The sequence below is a fragment of the Tyto alba genome, unplaced genomic scaffold, assembly GCF_018691265.1.
Source record: "Tyto alba isolate M040663 unplaced genomic scaffold, T.alba_DEE_v4.0 Super-Scaffold_45, whole genome shotgun sequence".
In the NCBI taxonomy this organism is placed as follows: domain Eukaryota; kingdom Metazoa; phylum Chordata; class Aves; order Strigiformes; family Tytonidae; genus Tyto; species Tyto alba.
The window spans coordinates 35,722,432-35,743,555 of NW_024881321.1; the positions used below are offsets into that span (position 1 = coordinate 35,722,432).

Genomic DNA, 21,124 nt, shown 5'->3' on the forward strand with positions numbered 1-21,124 from the left:
CAAGAAGGGGGAAGCAGACAACGGAGAAATGAAATGTAAAGCACACCAAGGCCGGGGGGCAAAGTTGCTGGCAGCGACGCTCGACTGGGAGCAGAAGAGCAGCTGAGTAATTAAAGCCAGAGGGGACTGTATTTAGTCACCGAACAGCAGGATGAAAATGAAAGGGAGTAGTTTCAGAGGTCACTGACTGAAGCAAACAAAGAGGAGGAGGAGGAGGAGGTGAGGGGGAAGCTATTGGAGATAAAGCGTGAGATGCTCAATGTTCTCCACTATCATAAAACACCGCAAACCCCCCAAACTTTCAAAACATGTAAACGTACTAAGGAAAAAGTTTATGAGATTGAAGAAGGTAATAAATCTAAGTGCCAGAAATGTTCCAGCGTAACCTGGGGCAGGCAAAAGAGCAGGATAAATGCTTAAATACAGGAGGGAGAGGAAAAGTAAAGGATGAGGGGACCCAGAAACACGCCTCTACAAACACCACTGCGAAAGTTCAAGGCAGGCACCCCACCACGACACAAGGCAAGAGGGGCAGCTTCAGGAGATGAACCGACCCAACTCCCACATAAAACACCGTGTGGCCTCTCAGGGCTGATCTCCACTTTCTTTTCCTGCAGCACCAATCAACCCAAAAGAGCTCATAAGTAGTTTCACATCAAAATTTGGGCCTTGCCTACCCCACAGATGATCACTTCTTTGCCCCTGGCTGCACCCACAAGACAGCACTCCTGGGCAGAGCCGAAGCGCTCACTTTTGCTCCCCAGCTCTAAAAAAAGGCACAATGACCGTTTCCACCCTCTTTTCAGGCGGATTCATCTTACCTGCCCGTGGCCGCCCAGGCTCCTCCTCCTGCCAGTGCAGAGAGAGGCAGGCAGCCTTAGTCCGTACAACCACCAGAGAAGATGAACCGTCCCTTCCAGGTGCCTCTCTCTCCACCAACTACCGCAGAAGCCTCATTACACCGTAAGGCTAATTAACCGAGATGAATCCCGTCCCAAGAGCACGACGGACCCGCAGGCTGCATGCAAACGTCCAGATGAAGAGGGCCCAAACCCCGCTCCCCGTAGCCTCTACACTGATCTGTTAACACGCAGAGCGGCGGCCGAGCCAGCCAGCCCTCGCCCGGGCGGCTCGCGTGCTGGGACCAGTGGCCAGGGACTGCTCCCAGCACCGTGCGTGCCCACGGCCACCTGGCCAAGGGGCAAGAAAGGTTGGACACGGAGCTGTTGTGGCTGGTCTCGAGGTCGGAGGACAATCCCGGCACCGCTTTATTCACTAGCTCGCGGCAGCCCACGGACCTTTCTGGTGAAGGTTTTGATTGATTCATTTACTGGGAGCTGAAAGAGCAGAGGGACAGAGAGGAGTCTGACGCGCCGCTCCTTCCTTTCTGCCGACCTCGCACCAGCATCTTCTGCTGACCCTGCTGCCCCAGAGAAACCAGCACAGCATACAGAAGAAGATAAAGCATTCAGACGCTTGTTTCAGCAAAAACTAGAAACGCAGCGGGCACCTGCACACGCACAGCCCAGAAGCGGGAGGAATGACTTTGCCATCCAACTTACAGACAAACGGAAGTGTTTAGTACACCACTAAAAATTAACATGACAAACCACAGGTTATGAGGAGCAACACACAGCCAAATCGCATCCAACTGCTGCTCTAAAAAAAAATTTTGCGGGAAAATCCACAAAGAGGCAAGGTAAATAAATGCATTTACTGCTGTACTGCCCAACTTTCAAGGGATGAATAAGGTTATTTACATTTTCTTACCCTCTTATCCCCCTCCCCAAAAGCAGTTCTTGCAGAACAGTTTCTCTAAACAAAGTTTTCAGCTTCTTGGTATTCAGCTCCAGATTCGACCGGGAGGGGAGCACAGAACAGCCTGCTAGTCTCCAACACCTCGTGTCATTTTAAATGCTCTCCTTCCATATATCAGGATCTGTCCTCCGAATTTATCACCCTTCCCTGTGCAGTACTTTGCTTTAAGCTTTTCTCTCCTTTTTTTTTCCCCCTCCCCATTCCATGCAGCAGAGGATATACAAGCTATTTCCAGTGTTGCCACCCCCCCCCTCCCCGCACCCTGCCGCAGCTCAGGGCAGAGCAGCCCCTTTTTCCGCACCCCGGCCTTCTGCAGAGGAGCTGGACCCTGGCTCCTGCTGGGCACGGAGGTCACAACCACAAACACTCGTATGGCTCCTGAAGTCAGCCCGGGTGCGACCATCAGAAAGACAAGGAAGAGCCAGGGGAAAGCCAAACACCTAACAGAACCAACGTAAAGGCCTCCAATGCTAACTTCTTGTTTCATTCCTCAGACTTTCATTTCCACAGCAGAATTGCGGCAGAAGTCACACTGGAGTACCTCCAAGATGAAAAAAGCCCACACTTTGTTCCACCTGCTCACATGCTCTCCGAAGACATCACAGCAGAAACCCCATGCGGTGCAGAAAAGTACACTAAAACCATAAATAACTTTGTTTTAACTGACGCTTTCAGAAAGCCTTCTATAAAGCAACGCTGGTGCTGCTCCTACATACTAGTACACATAGAAGAGATGTTTCGTACCTGCCTTTCTCCAAAGGACATCCCAAGGGCATTAAAAAAGCCTTCTATATAGGAAATAATGCTTCCATACACAACAGAGCTTCTAGGAGATCCAGCATCCTGTTTAAAAAACACTCAAAAGAGATTGTCCAGTCAATACATATTACAGAACTCAGCATCTCTCTGTAGCCTAGTCCACATGGGAAACTATTACTAATTATATAGATCTACCTCCACCAGTAACACCTGCCCAGATGGGAACTTTTACAGAGATATAAAAGCACCTCACAACACAAAGGGAAAAGATTTAAGTAAACGGGGGAGGGGAAGCGCTTATTACCAGCATGCACAGCGAGAAGAAGAGATGTGTGAAGCTGCCATGCATTACACACACACAGTAAATTAGACCTAAAAATAGCACTTCTGGGCATGAAAGGGCTGTGTGTATGAAAACAAAATAAAAGAACAAAATCCCAGCTTCAAGGGCACCTATAAAATAAATTATTAAAGAACCCCACCCCATTCCTTTTTTAGTGTCTTATTGATTTAAGCAACATGAAGACTGCTTTGAGATAGCTTACAGCATTTTGTCATGCCTCGGTAGCACCAGCAACCACCAGCAGCAGCAAAAGAATAGTGTTTTTAAGAATACATGTATTTCTTTCTTGCCTCCATATTTAGTTCAGAAAAAAAATAAATTAAAATCAAGATTAAATGATAGGCTGAGAAGCAATTTAAGGGACTAACCCTTGACTAAAAGAGAATGATGACATACACAAACAAATTAGCAGCTGGTACTGGTTTTCATCCGACATTTCCGTTAGGGCCTGAGATAAGCCATAACCTAAAATTTGCAAAAGATCTGAACAGAAAGGAGCTGAAGCTGACCGCTGAGGGAAAGAAACAGGAACGTGCCAACTAAGGTAAGCATGGCGAGAAGGTTAAAGAGAGGAATGAGTAGTTATATTTATGTGAATTTACTCACAGTTCTTAAGGGAAAAAAAAAATAAATAAAAAAAAAAAATTATGTGCACAGTCAGTAAGAGGTAATGCTCAGACAGCTGGGCTGCACCCAGAAAAGCTCCACCACTGCAACCCAAATCAGCTGCCCCGCAAATACCCCAACCCAATGCTCAACAAGAAGATTGACAAAAGGAATTCAGGGGAAACAAGGAATGACTGACAAAATGAGGCTACTTCTCTTTAGGAGTGGTAATGCTGGTACAGACCCCTGCTGCAAACTGGTTTGGGTCAGGGATTCACTCAGTCATTTTGTAAAGATAATGCTAAGGACAGGATTTAAAGCCAGCACCAAAGAAGGACCAGGAGGCGGCAGGATTTCTAAACCACCAGGCTAATTCTCTCTTAAAACCAGTTATTACAACGTACTCAACATTTCTTTTAGAGCACAAACATGGTGGACGCGATGACACCAGCAATCAAGGAGCACAGCAACTCGGCTGAGCTGCTCGCCTTGAGCAAGGAAGGGAGCTGTTGGCAAAAGGGGACCCAGAAGTGCTTCAGACTGTGTTTACTGCTCACGTCTTGTCCATACCAGACGCCTCCTTTGTGTCAACACTGAGAGACCTTAACAGAGTCTCGATTTGCCAAAAGCCATCTGAAGACAGACTCATGCAGACATGCTGAGGCCACAGTTATAATTTGCCGACGGCAGAAGCCAGTCAGTCCCCAAAGCTGAACTCACCACCAGGACTGCCTCCTGCACCTGGGACCGCCTGGCAAAGCCCCTGCAGCAACCACCACCCCCGCCCATTTCCTAATTTAGGTTGATTTCTGTGCATGGGTATTAAGCAAAGAAGCAGGGTAAGAACATAAAACCAGCACTGAAACTAGCAGCATGCCGCAACGGCTTCAGGCCCTTCAAAAACCTTAGGTATAAATAATACAGGGCAGCAGGAAAGAAACATCCTTTGGACACGAAGCACAAGACAATAGCTGTACACAGTTCTTGCGATACGGTCAGGACAAATGGGCACCACTAAGGTCAACAATTTATGGAGCTTTGTTTCTGCTGGTTTCTTCCGTGAACAATAAACTAATCTGTCTGCATTAAACAGTAGGACAGTGGACAGCTGTCATTTTCTGATCTCTGTATCCTAATGGGTTACCTTAGTAACAGCCTTAAGCTGTCTGTTGCCATGGTGAACGAGGTCCATAATTGCTGCAACAGCCCTGGAGGTGTCAAAGTCATCTGCAAACGCAGCCTTCACGGTTACTTTTGTGTTGGCTAGCCTTCAAGAAGAAAAGGTAACGTTTAAGATAAGACAAACAAGATGCCAGCAGTACGCTGAATTCATCAATTATTCAGCCAGAGGGAGTCATCGAAAGGACACTGTCCTTTCCTTCCTAGCTGTCCTATGATGAGCGATGCTACGCTGATCAGGGAGAATACATCTTTCAGCTGCGGAGGGGAAAACTTGACGCATGCCAAAATCCAAAGTGCTGCATCCATTCAATAAAGACGTGGTTAATCACAGGAACCCGCAATGGCAGAGCAAGGTTCGCCTTACTCATTAAAACACAGCTGGAAAGTGAGGTTGATATTAAGCACATTAAAGATTTCGTTGTTTGGGGTTTGGTTTTTTTTTTTTTTTTTTTTTTTTGTTTCCAGCAGCCCATTTTTCATGCTATCAGCATGCTTCTCTTCCAAAGCCGTGCCACGCGCACCACTCCGGCGCCCGGAGCTGACTCGGGGCCGGCCAGGAATCCCACTGGCAGGATCTGGCTCGGAAGCGGGCACCTCTTCCTCCCTCCCCGGGCGAGCCCACAGCCCCAGCCCCGGGACTCCGCTCGCCTTGGCCTGGATGGAAGGGTCTGGCGGGGCCGAAAGCCAGCGGGCAGCCGGCACTCATCGCCCCTGTCCCCCGGGGACACAGCAGCGGCAAATGGCAGCCTGCAGGCAAGCCAGGCCTCGAGGGTGCTGCTTCACAAGGAAGCTCCGGCAGCAGGGTTACCTGGGGAACCTCAGCCCCCGGGGCTCTCCTGAACTCGGTTTTGCCTGTTTCTGAGTGGTTTTGCCTGGAACGCCTGCCTCCCCTCAGATACCAGATGGCTGCTGCCCTAACTCATTCCTCCCAACACTCTTCCCTGCGAGCTTCCCCCTCTCCTCTTTCCTGATTAAGAGCCCTGTTTCATTTGGGTTGTTTTTAAAATCTACGGATACACAAATTATGCCCTCCCACAGGTGCTCCGCTGACAATCCATTTCAACTTCCCCACAGGCCTCCCGTCTCTCAGCCTTATCTCTCACCAACAGGTCTCCCTGCAGCCTCCTGCTGAAGGACTTGCTTTTGCAAAACGCAACCAGTTTAATTCAACTCCACCTCCGTGTAAACCCACTCCAGTGCCCCTCAAGTCCTAGTCTGTGCAGCCACAAGCTCCCCAACAGAACGGGCCATTTCCCCTCCGATCCCACGCCTCGGACCCGCCTGCACGTACACCAGGGTGCTCAGCACCCCTCCCGCCCCGAGCTCCGGGGCACTCCCTGCGCTTTGTCTTCTCCGCTTTGCGCCCAACACACAGCACGTCTCTCTCCTGGTTTCTCTAAGGGACTCTAAAGAAGATTCTCGGCACTGTCAGGGTCACGACCACCATAATTTCTTCTTTCCCTGGGACATCTCTGCCCCTGGCCAGTTTCTCAGTAACCCTTTCTCTCCCTGCTGCACGCCGCAGTGCCAGCCAGCTTGATTACAAGCTCACGTGCCCAAGTCACATTACTTTCCTGTCATCCCCTTTCTTATTCACTCACTAACGTACAGTTCTACTTACAAACCAGGCAGTCTCACAACTGCAGTCATGGCTTTGCCTTCTACATCACTCAAGAGGAGCAAAGATGCCTGTGTTAGGACAGGCACATGATAAATAACATGGATTTTAAAAACACCATGAACTAAGTATAGCAGACTACGAGGAAAAGCAGCTGGCTACAAAAAGATGAAAAAAAACCCCACAAACTGCCCTTGGTGAGGGCTGATTCTCGGTCTTTTTCTCATCTTGCTTTTGAAACAGAACTGAGAACACTACAGCGCTCAGTCCTCCGAGCCTGTCAGCAAACTACTGCTCACATAATCACAATCTTTAAGATACAGGAGGTGCACTTACCTTTCCCACAGTACGTCTTCTCTAACAGAGTCACATTCCAGCTGTCCTTTTATATAAGCATTCGCATCTTTAATAAATGAGGAGATTGCGTGAAGAATGTGTTTTGCATCATCCATGCTTTCATCACTAAATTCTACTGCTAAGAAAAAAAATTATCCAGGCGTTATGATAGAGAGGATGTAGTCTGTCATACATAGGAACAACATTCTGAGACAAAGTCATTCCAAGAGAAGTTTGTTATTATTTGCCATAGCAAACTTCTCTTACCATTAATTGCACATTTAATTAAAAACTCCGTTCTTCATGCACACTAGGTGAATTAAATCAATATAAAAGACAATCATTACACACTACAAAGTATAACCTACTGGAGATGTATTAGAGTGATTCAAAAAAGTGTTTGGAAGCTGACTGAAGCAGTAACTACTCGACTTTAAATTTTTTTTTTTTTTTGTTATTCAATCTCTCTGTGAAGGTATTACTCCAAAACTTTTGGATTGCATATATTTCTAAGTATCTTCCCAGATTTAAGTTTGGCAATACATTCCTTTGATTTCACTCCTAATTTTGTTCCTACGCTAACTTAGGTAGATGTGGATCTGTATCTAGAGACCTCCAAAAGAGACCTAACCCTCATCACTGACGCTGTGAGGAATATAGGCACTTATAGTTAAAGGGCTGCTTCACCAGCACATAAAATCTAGATGGATCTAAAATTCTGCAGTCTAGATTCTGCGCTAGATATAATTCCCTCACGCTATCAAAGCTAAACTGACCACATCAATTTTCGAAGGTGACTCTTGGAGAAAATACAAATTGCTTAAATTCTTAAGGGCATGTCTGAGATGGGATTCATCACGTGCAACTTACACGCATATATCTAAGCCTCTTATGGTCACTGGAAGGAAAGATAAAACTTCAAGGTAAAGGACTCATTGCATTCCAAGCAAAGCTCTGCTTTATGATGAGATCTGCTATAGCCTAACCCTACAGTGTTCCTCTTCCACCAACAGGAAAGACAACATTAGCCCCCGCCACGGACACGGTACCCATCTGCACGGACACCCTTGCTGCATTCAGGACTCCAGCTTCGGCAGGCAGTTCTGCTTTGGGAACTGTCAGCACCCACCTCTGCTGGCGTGGGGTGAAGCACGCACCTCTCACCTTGCCTTTGCCCTCAGAAGCGCAGGCGCTGGACTGGCTCCCTGTCACACTTACTGCGAGCTGCCATCAGCAAGAGGCAATTTTTTTATTTGCCCAGTAATGCACGGTTTTCTGTAGAGGAGCACTCAGACCCCAGACAAAACAGCTCACCCGACTTTGGTGGAAGTTGTGTCCACCAAGGGCAGGCCTGAGTTTAAACACATTCCTTCCCATGTCACACCAGAGCTGATTATTTGAATTAAAGCGCCATTTGTAGCCAGCGCAGTATTGCTTTGCGGTTTTATGCCTGACCTCTGCACCAAGGTACATCCAAACTACAGTTTGCAGCATATTCCTAATCTCATCAGCATTGAGCATCACCTGTAGTTTCCACAGCAATCTCACTTCTGGTCCTGCACACGTTACAGCCGACTGCTTTGTGCAATTACCCAATGCTGCCCAGGCACAGACTCTTTAGAGCAGACAGTCTGAGCAAGGGGACAGACTTAAGAGGGCAGAAGCAGCCAGATGTGAGACCTGATCTCGATTCTGTTAGCCTAAATCCCAAAGAAGCCTAACTGTTTAAACAGGCTTTCCATAAGATTTACCCCAGTATAACTAAGGCATAAGTCTAGACCTGTATTTGTCAGATTTTCCACTTGTGTGCAATTACAACTCTGCATCATTGCTTCATTAACACCGGTTTTAAAATTAAGCTTTACTGAGTTTTTTTTAAAAAAAAAAAAAAAAAAAAAACAACTATGTACAGACTTTCAGGAAACAGTGAGATCCTGAAAGAGATCATTCATATCCACTAAGATTACTCAACTGATTACCCTAGTTACAGGGACTCTGTGAGGAATACTTGATGAAAGTTCATCCTGATGAAACCCGCTTTGATTAAAGCCATTCTTCTTCCCCAGTTCACAGCATTCTCCTAAACCACCGCCTGCAGGCACTGCAAACCCACAGCATGGCACAGGCAAGCCAGGCTTTATCAGCCTTTCACCATACTCCCTACCCCTTCCCTCCTTTGCCACCGAGGGCATCATTCGCTACATCATCAAATTACAAAACATATGTTCATTAGCACGGACAAGTAATTAAAAGACCAAAGGGACCGAAACGTTAACAGTTCACTCAGGTTCACAAAACCACCGCAGCGCTTCTGGTGACCAGGAGAGAACGTTCTGGGGACAGAGCCCCGCTGCCTGCAGCAGGCTCACAGCCCCTCCACCTAACTGCACGAAGCAAAGCCCCTGCTGATGAGACGCAGGAGGAAAAGCAGTGCCTCACAACGGGGTCCCACAGGGCTTCAGAGACGGCACCTCTCCTTTTAAGCTGCACCCAGAAGCAGCCTGGCAGGCACGTTGGTGGTGGGGCACCACGCTGCTGCCTGTGGCGCCTAGGAAAGACCTTTTCCCAACAGCCCTGGGGGGGCTGAAAGGTGGCGATTCAGGCCAAAAAGGGGACAGCCAGAGGCATCAGCCAAAGCAGAAGGCCGGGATCACCACCACTGCCTCCAGAGCTTAGCTCAACCCCGAGCAGCTTCACCCCACCAGCCTCAGCAGGCAGAGGGGGACCATGGAGAAGAGGGAACCCCTGCAGAGACATGCTATGGAAGGGTGATGGCCTGCATCGAAACCTCTTCCCTCTGACTTTTCTCCTCTTTCCCAAGAGCAAGGCATCCAGCTTTATCCTCCCTGTGACAGTGACCACCACGGGAGGGGCCCCCACACCCACAAAACACAAGTACCAACCTGCATGTGCCCCTCCAGTCCTCGGAGTCACGTTTGTCCCCAGGTGCCTGTCAGCACACACGCAGGCAGGGGGGGTAGCCCAGACCACAAAAAAAGGCCCATTCCAAGCCCAAGATCCTCGTAGCCACAGCACCAAGCATGAGCCATTCCCAACTGCCAGGCACTGTCCTCGTCCCCATGCCTATGAAGATCTTTTACGGGCTCAATCCAACAAGCATGGTAACACCACCCAATCCCCCAAACCTGGATTTTAGCAAGTACAAAAGGCCCTCCTTCGCAGGCAGCGATGACAGGAACCATCATCAACAGGTTTAGGCTATGAAAACCTTTTTAGGAACAAGTGGAAGGTGCTTGGGATCTCACTTCTAATAAAAATACTTAGGAAGCAGACAGCAAGACGAGAAAGAGTGCAGTAAACTTATCTTTAGACCAAAGCAAATTAAAAGAAGGGAGACAAACTGACAGGCTGCACAGTAAATACCTGGCTCAGCAGGGACTGACTCTGGCTTTTCACAGGGCAGGGAACCACCACACCCTGCCCCATGAGGAGGAGGTGGCAAGCACCATAGACCTTCAAGCAATCCTTCCCTGCTGACTGGCACTATACTATGACATAACACCATCGCATCCTTTCATCAGTCACCTATGTTTGCACAGGTAGCCATTTAACCTAGAAGTAAGGCAAAAAGGGTCACGTCCTCCTTGCAAAGGTTCACATGCAGCCAGCTGGCGTGCAGCTGAGAAGGCAGGAGGCAGTCCTCTGCTGCAGGGCTCCATTCCTCACCCTGAGGGGAGCTTAGAAATTGTCAGCCATTTGGCTTTTGTTTACAGGACAAACATATATATGATAGTGTTGTAGGTGTCAGCCTTTTATCTTCTTTTGTTTTAAACACACATTTATTCAAGACCCTCAAGTGCCCCGAGCTGCAGCTGGGGAGCCACTTATGCGTGCACAACTTATTTCATCCCCTGACAGAGACCCAGAGGAAACAGCCAGGTGTGCCACTGTCCTGTGGCACCAGCCTGAAACAGCCAGGCATGTCCCCATCCCAGCGCCTCACCCCAGGGTGGTGGTGCTCCCTACTGCCTGCCCATCTCTTCGGTTCCAAACCGGGGCTTGCTCTGCAGCAAGCCTCCCACCTGGATCCATTCCGCCCTTCCTACCACGGTGGAGGTCGGCAGTTGATAACCAGGGGTCTCTTTACTATCCCACGCTTTGGAATATTTCAGGGATACACAGCATTCCCGATGCCTTCAGCTGCCTTAGGAGAGGGAAGCTCCACCAGAAAGATCAGATGGGTGGCTCCTGCAAACAGCTCAAGGTATTAATAAGCAAAAAAGACTTCTCAGTCCAGTGACTGCATGCTGGTGGGCACTAGGGAAGTCAAATGGCATCCTTAACCATGCCGGCTCTCCCAGTCACACCGACAGAGGTACTTTATCTGAGGCAGCAAGAGGCCCACCGAAATAACACAACGGGTGTTGTCCCATGCACCACTGTCCCCTTACCATGCCAGGACAGCCAACAGGCCAGATTACCCAGCGGTGGTTAGGGAACCACCATTTGCTTTTGGCAGGCCCAATAAACTGGTAAAAACGCTATCCATAGGAAAACCTCTTCCAGTTCAAAGTAGCACCTACCTGCTGGAAACAGCACAGTGTAGACAGGTATCCTGGTTCCAGCTGGGATAGAGTTAATTTTTGTCCTAGTAGCTGGTACAGTGCTGTGTTTTGGATTCAGTGTCAGAATAATGTTGGCAACACCCTGAGGTTTTAGTTGTTGCTAAGTAGTGCTTAACCTAAATTAACAATTTTTTCAGTTTCCCGTGCTCTGCCAGTGAGGAGGTGCACAAGGAGCTGGGAGGGAGCACGGCCAGGACAGCTGACCCAAACTAGCCAAAGGGATATTCCATACCATAGGATGTCATGCACAGTGTATAAACTGGGGGGAGTTGGCTGGGAGGGACAGATCGCTGCTCAGGCATCGGTCAGCAGGTAGTGAGCAACTGCACTGTGCATCGCTTGTCTTTCTTGGGTTTTATTTTTCTCTCTCTTTGTTATCTTCCTTTTCATCAGTATTATTGTTGTTATTATTATATTTTGTTACTATTATATTTTATTTTAATTAAACTTTTCTTATCTCAACCCACGAGTTTTACTTTTTTTCCAATTCTCCTGCCCATCCCACTGGGAGGGGGAACAAGTGCACAAGCAGCTGCGTGGTGCTTAGTTGGCTGGGGTTAAACCACAACAGGGAAGCTGACAAGAACATCTCTCACACCTCTCCCCACGACCAGTTTGCCAGGCTATGATGATCATTAAGTTATCAGGTGCCGGTGTAAGCGAGCTGCAATGCACCACAGAACTGCTTGAACACTCAGTAACTCCATGGGACAAAAAATGGTAACACAGCAGGGAGATAAAAAGTTATTAGCAAGCCCCTGTCAATACCCTAAGGGAATAAGGCAAAGCTCTGCCTAGATACGTCTCCAAAAACAGCTGATCGTGACTGAAATACAAGTGACTGCAACAGATGCACATCAGAGATGGAGGTAATTCATTAATTGAAAGCGCAATTAATTGAGAGTCACAATTAACTGCAGCTCAGGAAGGTATTTAGACAAATGGTTACGTCCTGTGCTCAGTAAAGATGCGTTTCTAAGCGAGAGCCACAGAGCCGCCCCGCAGAGCACCACCAACCTTCCCACCTGCCGGAGGGGAACGGCGAGGCACCGTGGGGAGAGCCTGCTCTGCCCTCGCACCCCACACCGCCAGCCCGGCAAGCGTGTGGGGAATGGCACGCACTTCTCAACAAAAAAAGGGTTTTTTTTTCCCCTTACCTGAGCTGTATCTGCTGCGCAAACAAAACATCCTGAATTGATCCGATGAAAATTTCTCCAGGAAATCCTAAACTCCCCCCACAAAAAGACAGCTTTAGCATCATAGCAAAAAATTTCTTCAGGAGCTGTTCCAGCCCCTTACAGTAGTTTCACAGCATATTTCAGACACTAACACGACGAGTAACCCATCTTTGTAGTTTAAGATAGGCATAAAGCTTTAAATCATAGCACTGATTTAAAGTCAAAACTAAATAAAAATCTAATTCTATATAAGATAGATGTGCATACATATGTACAAGATACAAATATACACACCAATGTCAAACATAAGACAGGGAAAAGTACTTTGTAATTATGGCTAAACATGCACTGTATAAAGACCTTTCCAAAAAAACAAACTGAAATTACCAGACAGACTGGGATACAATCTTACAGGAAAGGACAGCTCCCAAGTTTTGCAAACTTTATGAAAAAAAAAAGAAAGGCTTCCTGAAAAAGAAAATAAGTGTACTTTTTCTGCAGGACTAAAATATGAAGAAAAACAGGGAGTGAAAAAAACCTTTTTTTTTTTCCTTTTTTAATAATCCTAGAATTTATCAGTGTTAATTATGAAATCTCATTAATTTCACCCTGATATTTATCTAGATTTACAAATAATTTATTACAGTAAATAGTAAATTATTACTATTACTACTGGTGTAATTACTTCATACTAATAGTATAATGAACTATTTAAATGCTTGGAAGGTACACTGATTCAATGACTTCTAACTGCTCCCACCAAGGCTGGACATCATGGCAGATTAACTGTGAACACTGCATTCCTGCCTTTTTTTTTTTTTTTTTTTTGCAAATTGGCAATTGTAACACTGAAGTGCCACTGCAATAGAAAAACCTAATGAGAAGTCACTACATGTGAGAAAATATGGAAAGTCTCACTTGCTTAAAGATGCACATTTTGAAATTTAGTTTCTGCTACCAGATTACACCAGACTGAACACTGAAGGTAGCAAAGTGTCAGCAGTGTTTTTCCTCTCAAGTGAAATTAGAAATAGAGGCAATCAGGGCAAGCTAAATCAAGAAATAGACGGTGATATTGTTTGTTTTGGTGGGTGGAAGGTTTTTTTGTTGTTGTTTTTGGGCTTTTCAGTTTTGTGGGGGTTTTTTTTGTTTTGTTTTTTTGTTTGTTTCTTTGTTTTTGTTTTGTTTTGTTGTAAATAAACTCTATACACCAGAGTGTACCCAGTGTGCCCAGAAGCTTTACACCAATATACAGAGGTAGAATGATATGAGCAAAGTATGTAAATAAATCCAAATTTGGGAAAGAACCATCCAAACCAGAAAAAACAATTCTGCATTTTGTTAAAAACAAAGTACTGAGAAAATATCACAGCTTTTTCAAAACAGGATGCTCAGCCATACTTTATCACAATGTGCTTGATTTTGGGGATCAGAATTAATAGATATTTTTAAAGAAAAAAAAGAAAAATAAAAAAGAGAAGGGGACAAGGGGGAGGGAAAGCAGGGCAGCTGGATGCGAGGACGCGGGGCGGCCGTGCCCGGGTGACGGCCTGGGATGCAGACGGCCACTGGCAGGACCAAGGGAAGGTGCCGGACGGGCCTCCCCTCCCCTGTTTCAGAGCGGGTTAAAAACTTCCTGCATTTTGAAAGTTAAGCCCTACACAGAAGGCTGTATGGGAAGAATTTCCTCTCACTGGACTGAAAATCGCTTACAGGGAAGGATTAGTACCCGTTACCCGTGTCTAAGGGCAGAAATTAAAAGCGTGGACCTACAAGGGAAGAGGGACAGGCCCCGAAGTTTTTGTTTTCTCAACACAAAGAAGTCTCACTGAAGATGCGGAAGGGAACATTTTTAGACATTATTTTTAACTGCATGCGTTGCATTTGTGGTTATTTCTCTACCCTGTCTACGTCTGCTGAGACTTGGGAAGTTTCTGTGAAAATTGCGAGACAGGTAATTTTCCTGGGGTAGACAGGGCTTAACTGTACCCAGACAGCATCGGGAGAATTAAGAATAAAGCTGCTCATACTGAACTCCTTTTTAAAGGGATTTTAATTAAGTCTTCTGAGAGGGCAAAGGGGAACATATGTGCTGAAACAGCTTCTCAAGTGTTGTCTGAAGGAAGGAAGTCACCCACTTCTAGAAATAGGTGTCAGCCACCATGGGAGCCACCCTAGTGCCAAGCACAGCTGTATCCCACGTGCCTGGCAGAGAAGCCCTGCTCCGGGCTACACCCAAGACTTTGAGACATGGTAAAACAGGACATATTCACGTGGCTTGTGGGTACCAAAAGACAACGCTCTTCACATATCAGCAAGGTCACCATATAAAAATAAAAGGTGAATAAGAGAGACCGCTGGCATAGTGCAGCTCCCTGACAAAATGCTGACACTATGTCCCATTTCACCCAGTGCACAACAAGCTAAAACATCCGCTCTTTTCAGAGTCCCAAAAGCATATGCACTATTAAAAGCAGACAGGCAAGAACCCATCACTATAGAACAGAATCATTTAGATTGGGAAAGACCCTTGAGACTGTCGAATCCAACTGTAAACCTATAATGCAGAAGTCTGGTATCGGGCACAAATGCTGCTCCTACAAATGCTCTCAGCAGAGCGAGATCCACGTTATAAGCCAGCCCTGAGCGAGAGCGTTACAAGCAAACTCTACATCCAGATTGACAATAAGAGGTACACCAGCTCTAGAGAAACACTCCGCTTCAGGCCTTTTGCTGCAGTACAAGCACACACTCCAAGTTTTTCTCAAGAAGGGCCGTGATCAGCATTTACATATTACAAACATACATTGCTTCAATCACAAAAACAGATTACCTTAATTGTTATGTAGTTTTTTAATGACTTGGACATTTTTTCTTGACTTCCTTTAACACGCAAATGCCCTAGAAGAAAAAAAAAATATAATCAGGATAAATGAGCATGCTTCTGAATGGGGAGTGAATGAGAAAGACTGCACTGAGACACTGGTAACACTGGAGGCAGCACGTGCTGTGATGGGTATGTGCCAATCATTTCAATGTAACATGTAACATATTTTTAATAGCTTTGCCTATAGTCCTGCACACCTCTCCATACTCAACTTTAAAACAGAGGAAAAGAATTTTATTTTTTTTTTTTAAGAACAAAACACCACTAGCATGGGCAGACACATTAATAAGAAAAAAAACCAGAGTCTCCCTGCTCCAAATTGGTAATAAACTGACAAAAACAAGCAAGCAAATACTTTTCAGTCTTCACAGAAATGTACCTTACCTGTTACTCTTGACTTTTCAGAAACATTTTAAGACCTTTAAAGACTTTTCAGTGAGTTTACAGACTATTATAATGTGAGAGCAAACAATTTTCTGTACTTATTACTTGCTGGTGGCTGTCACACTAATTTTAATCCAAAAGTTTATTTTGCTGGCTCAAAATATCTTACATGTAAAATGAATTTTTTGTACATTCCCTATTTCTCCAGGCTTTGGGAGACAGAGGAAAAAGAAGGGTGGGGGAGGGATGTAGCTATGATTCCCAATTTGAAACAGCTTATTCTAAAAATGCAATCCCTGAGCATTTCTAGAGCTTTAAATAGCTGCATGGACCATTGTTTTGCAGGGTTGTGGTACAGGAAAAAGGCAGTAGCTACCTCCATTGCATTTGGGAGAGGGTGTAGAGCTTGGCTTCAGGACTGAAGGTTCTGTTGAAGCAAGACAGGAGATGAACAACCTCTGGCTATATGCTCCCGGGCCTCATCTGTGCTAGCCACAGCACTGCTGATGGAAAACATCAATTATTCACAGCACTGGAGAGGTGCCGAACACGTAGCCAATAAAAGACTACTCGGCATCATTTCAGAAACGTTGTTAAAAGTCTTAATTGGCTTCTCCTAATAAAAGAATAATCCTGTAAATCACTGAGTACCCACAACTAACACACCATTTTCAGCCACTCCATGACGTGCAGAATCCAGCACTTAATCGTATTTAGAGGCAGATTTTTAAGCACGAACTTTTCCTACTCTTTAATACCACATCAGAGTTCTTCATTCTTTCAGATTTGGCAGTCCAGTGCTGCCAGTGCCTCGGGGTGCTCTGCACGGACAACATACGATCGTGCTTCTGCTTTTACAGGTGGTGGAAGAGGTGGCATTTCTTGCTCTGCAGCCGAAGCAGCTGTCTGAATTTTGTGCTACCCTCCGCGTAGCACTGCTTTCGCAGCCTTGCCTGGAACCCCCTCTCCTTCACAAGCGGATAAAATCCCCATTACACTTGTCTGGATACAAAAGCAACATGCTCAGGCCTGGTAAATGGATGTGAAAAGCATCTGGTTTCACTTCTTTGCTATTTCTGACAATGATTCAGAGCAGCAGGGATCCTTCATGAAAAAGGCTACCTCCGGTCCTACCCCGGCCACCTGGAAATTTAAGTTTGCACAACAAACTCTGTGGACAGTAGGAAAGAATCAAGAGATCTATGGACAGAGAACCAGCTACAGCAGAAATCTACAATCAAACCAAAACCTCATTTTCATCATATTTGTCCTGACTGCTAGCAAGCAAGGCCATTTTCACCACAGCATTGGTTAAACTCGGGGCCTTCAATAAGAACATTCAGGCTGTCAGAGGCACGGGACACCCGCAGCTCTTGCCACTCAAGTGAAACCCCACAGACAAACTTCTGCTGGGAGAGGAGAAGGGCCTGGGTACGATTTTTTTTCTTTTTTTATTTCGCAAAGGTGCCTAAACATTGACTTACTCAACTTTAGGCAGTGAAGTTTAGAATGGTTTGAATGTGTTTTCCTAATAAGGTACAGGTAACATCTGAATTTGAAATAATATTCCCCTTCAAGAGTTTCAGCACTTAGAATGATTTCATTAAAGAATCACAAAGTACAAGGTTTTTCATAACTTTGGCTTGGCACTCTTCCCAGAGTACAAGTAGTCTAAAAATAAAGTCCTTATAAGAAGATTTATCCCCAGTGCAGGGATTTTCTTCCTCTAATGGGGATTGCTCCTCCAATTCCAAGCCTGCTAAAATTCTGAAGTCTGTTACCAGAATAAATTGTTTCTGAAGCTGATTCATTTGCCCTAAATAATTCACACTATCATCCTCCAGCAAAATCTTCTGACTTAATGAGTGTAATCTGTCAGGTCCTAGAGAACTTCAGTGTACAAATTGCCCTTGGAATTAAGATGTGGGTTTTTTTTTTTTGTCGTCGTTTTTTTTAAGAAAAAATGACTCCTATTTATTTAGTTAGTTTCAAAAAATATTTTCCCTATAGTTTCAATTCAAAGCTTAAAAAGTCAGGTTCACTGGTTTTCAACAGAAGGCTCCACCAGGCAGTAACCAGTGCATCTGTGGAAGTACAGAAAATTCCCCAGCACTGCAGAGGCAAAGCACACCCTGGAGGATGCACCAGCCTCTGGACAACTGCTATTGATTTACAACAGGCTCTACACTGGGAACTGAAACAAGAATTCAATATTCATCCCATACAGTACAAATATATATAAAGAAAGCCCAAGTAATTCCCAGAGTGTACCACAGGCTTAACTCTGCAACTCTCATACTCAGCGAAGCAGATCAAAGAGTTCAGAGACATCTTGCACAAAGTACTGTTCAGCAAAAAGGAAGACTGCAGGCTTGAACCTGACTGTCTGTTGACTTCAGCTGACCACCCAGAACCACCATGACTGCCACAGGAAGAACAAATTTCAAGGTTTCCATCAACAGAAGCAGTGCTAGTCCCATCAGACAAAGATGTAGTTCAAAGCGCTGAACAGCACAAACTTCACTGAAGCACTGCTGTGCAAAGGCAGCAAGGAGCAGTTCTACATAATGCCAGGCAGTATCACATGCTGAAGACCAAGCAAGTAAAAGATTTTTCGCAGTGTTTAGTCAGGCATAGCCAGCAAGGTCGCTTCTGGGGGAAGAGAAGTCCGTGACATCTATGGGCTACACCAATACCAAGGCACTCACGCTCCCTAGGAAAGCAGAGAGCTGCTGAAGTTGGTCAGAGCACTACAGAAGGTTAAGGGGCCACAGTGATGAGACTCCATGTCTCCACTTTTCTACAGAGCCAAAGACCAAGGCACTCACCCTTTATGTAGCCCATAGATGTCACAGGCTTCCTTGTCTCTACCCACCAGCAACCCCACTGGCCACTCCTGACCAGAGTAGACCAAAGCATCTGACTCACTTGGTCTTCAGCATGAACCTTGTTTCTCATACCCATCACTAGATGTAGTGCGACTGGTGGATAAAAAACAGCTTCTCAGGAGAATTTAAATAGTTACAGATATAGGAATTGCACAGCCAGAACATCCAGTGGTTGGTTGCTGCAGCAGTGTCTGCCTGTAAGGCTTTCCCCACGTTTCAAACCATACAAAACATCCCAGCTCAGATATTTATCTGCAGGATCACATCTTTGTGATCTTTGTTGATTCATCAGGTCATGTATTTTAGGATTCTCTCCATTTTTATTTTGCAGTAGTACAGATGTCATTTTTTAAAATTATGATTAAAAAGCCTTTCACCATATATACAAGCACATGCTACTTTATTCTGCATGCTAATGAAAATTTATTTTTAATCCCACAAGCAACTGGTGCTGAGAGATGTTGGAGAACAAGACTAGTTTATGCAGTCCTCAATGTTTTTAAAACGTTACGATCAGCTGCCTGTTCACCTGCCACCTCCACTCCCTGCCTTCAGATACTGTGGGTTCTGGTTCTAAGACAGCAGGAATTTCTGGGTTTAGGAGGACTACATAAAAAAATATACAAAAACCATCAACTATTTTCACACTTTTCCTGCATGACTGTTACAGACAAAATACAATTGAAAAAGAAAGCCTATCACAAAGAGTAACCTCAAATTTTGAGGAAACTCAAATAAAAGGGAATGAGACTTACAGGAAAAACTTCTTTCCACATTTTTAACTAGGAGTAAGCACTGTATATGGGCAATGCATATACTGTTATTATTTGGAGTTTTCCTCAGATGAAATTCAGGAGTATTTCACTGTAACTGCTTTATTACTAAAGACATTAATCCTACAGTTTCAAGATTCATTCATTTATGTTTCTTCACTTCGTGAGGACAGGAGCTTGGTCACTGGAGAAAATGCATCTGTTTTCATACCATATAAATGCCAAACCTAAAAAACCAAGCCATTATATTTGTACAGGCCTCTCAGGTGCTTAATACTTTACTTACCAGAATGCAGAAAGTAATTCCCCCATTGCTCACACTGATGATACACCTCGCACTGTGCAATTTCGTTTTCGTGATGAGGAAATGCAAGATCTATTCCACCCGTATGGATGTCCAGCTGCTTTCCAAACACTGCACTGTAACAATATTTTCCTGATCAGTAAGCAGAACACTACGAAAGCTTTTTGTAAAAAGAAATGCAGAAAACAGTAAGATGAAACAACATAAATTTACATGTACAATTTAATGACCGCAGTATTAAAACAAGATTTTACACAGATCTTGGATACGAAAACTGCAGCAGAACTTCTATGAACAGGATCCATACCTACCTGCAATGAATTCTCTTTAGTAGGAGCAATTAGTTTTCTAACTTAGATTAAAGAATGGCAAGCAGGACACCTCCTTTCCTTGTTCTGGTTTCAGTATCAGCTACCGTCATCTACAAACCTAACAACTTCCAAGCGATGGACATTTCTGTAAATTTGGTATTACTATTCTTTATCTTGTACCTTTTCTGTAAGAACTAAGGCCAATACCATACACAGTCATGATAGAAAATGCTTAGTTCTATGTTGTTATAATGTCAAAGAAAGTGTCAGTGCCTCTGATCATCCTAGGCCATCCCTCTTATCCCAACAGTGCTGCTTCAGCAGCACAGGTCACCCGTGGACTTGCATGGCACAGGCCTCTGCAAATACTGGTGGCTGGAAGAAAGGTATTCATGCTGGCAGTAGGACAGACCTAGATGCTTTCTGGTGAAACACAAGGAGTCAAGGCTGCTACACTCTGCCCACTGCTCCAGCAAGTCTCTCTGCTAGGTCACGCTGGGCAAGTTAATAAATTAATTTTGCCCATCTGCTAAACAAATACAACACTTACCTACTCACAGGGAGCCAAATCAGCACTAACTGCCCAGAAACCAGAGACACTCAAGCTAGGTCTACACAAGTAGAAAATAAAAGGCAAGCCACACACAAGCATGCACCTGCATGTACACACAGACACACACAGTCTTCCCATATGTCACGTTAACAAGTTGCTCCTGGTAGCTGGCTAGATATTAATATTTTTGTCTCTTTTTGGGACAAGACACCTTGTTAATACCCTGGTTCACGATGGCTCTGCAGAAGCTGCTGTGGCATAGGAAAAAAAAAAAGAAAACGAGGAGAAGAGAGGAGGGAAGAAAGACCGGCTGTTTCCACTTCCTGAGCTCATGCCCCTCTGCTTCCTCCTCCCTGCTCCAAAACCAGCTTAAGCACAGATCTTCCCAGGAGAGGGCCCAGCTCATACCTTCCCTTCTGTCATCTACAAAGGAGCACCAAACACTTGCCTTTTCTTCCAACAGAACCAGTGAGAGCTGGGGAGAGATGGATCTGCAAAATGCTCAGGGGCAGGAAGAGCAGCCCATCTCGCCAGGAACTCCAGAGGAGACCAGACCTAAGTCACAGGCAGGTGGTTCCCTCTGCTAGGGCTGCATTAG

General features: G+C 45.3%; 1 protein-coding gene across 7 annotated transcripts in view; it reads right to left on the minus strand.

Annotated features, from left to right (window-relative positions):
- Window positions 1-21,124, minus strand: part of CARS2 (cysteinyl-tRNA synthetase 2, mitochondrial) — a 47,323-nt gene that overhangs the window by 4,500 nt on the left and 21,699 nt on the right. For 5 of the 7 annotated variants that reach the window (XM_042806113.1, XM_042806112.1, XM_042806111.1 and 2 more), the window contains 6 exons: window positions 19,645-19,778; window positions 15,260-15,327; window positions 12,406-12,472; window positions 6,663-6,801; window positions 4,671-4,794; window positions 2,563-2,661 (listed from right to left, as the gene is read on the minus strand). In XM_042806113.1, coding sequence (XP_042662047.1) covers window positions 2,563-2,661; window positions 4,671-4,794; window positions 6,663-6,801; window positions 12,406-12,472; window positions 15,260-15,327; window positions 19,645-19,778 — 631 coding nt within the window. The remainder of the gene's footprint in view (window positions 1-2,562; window positions 2,662-4,670; window positions 4,795-6,662; window positions 6,802-12,405; window positions 12,473-15,259; window positions 15,328-19,644; window positions 19,779-21,124) is intronic. The other 2 variants (XM_042806109.1, XM_042806110.1) reach the window with 2 other exon arrangements.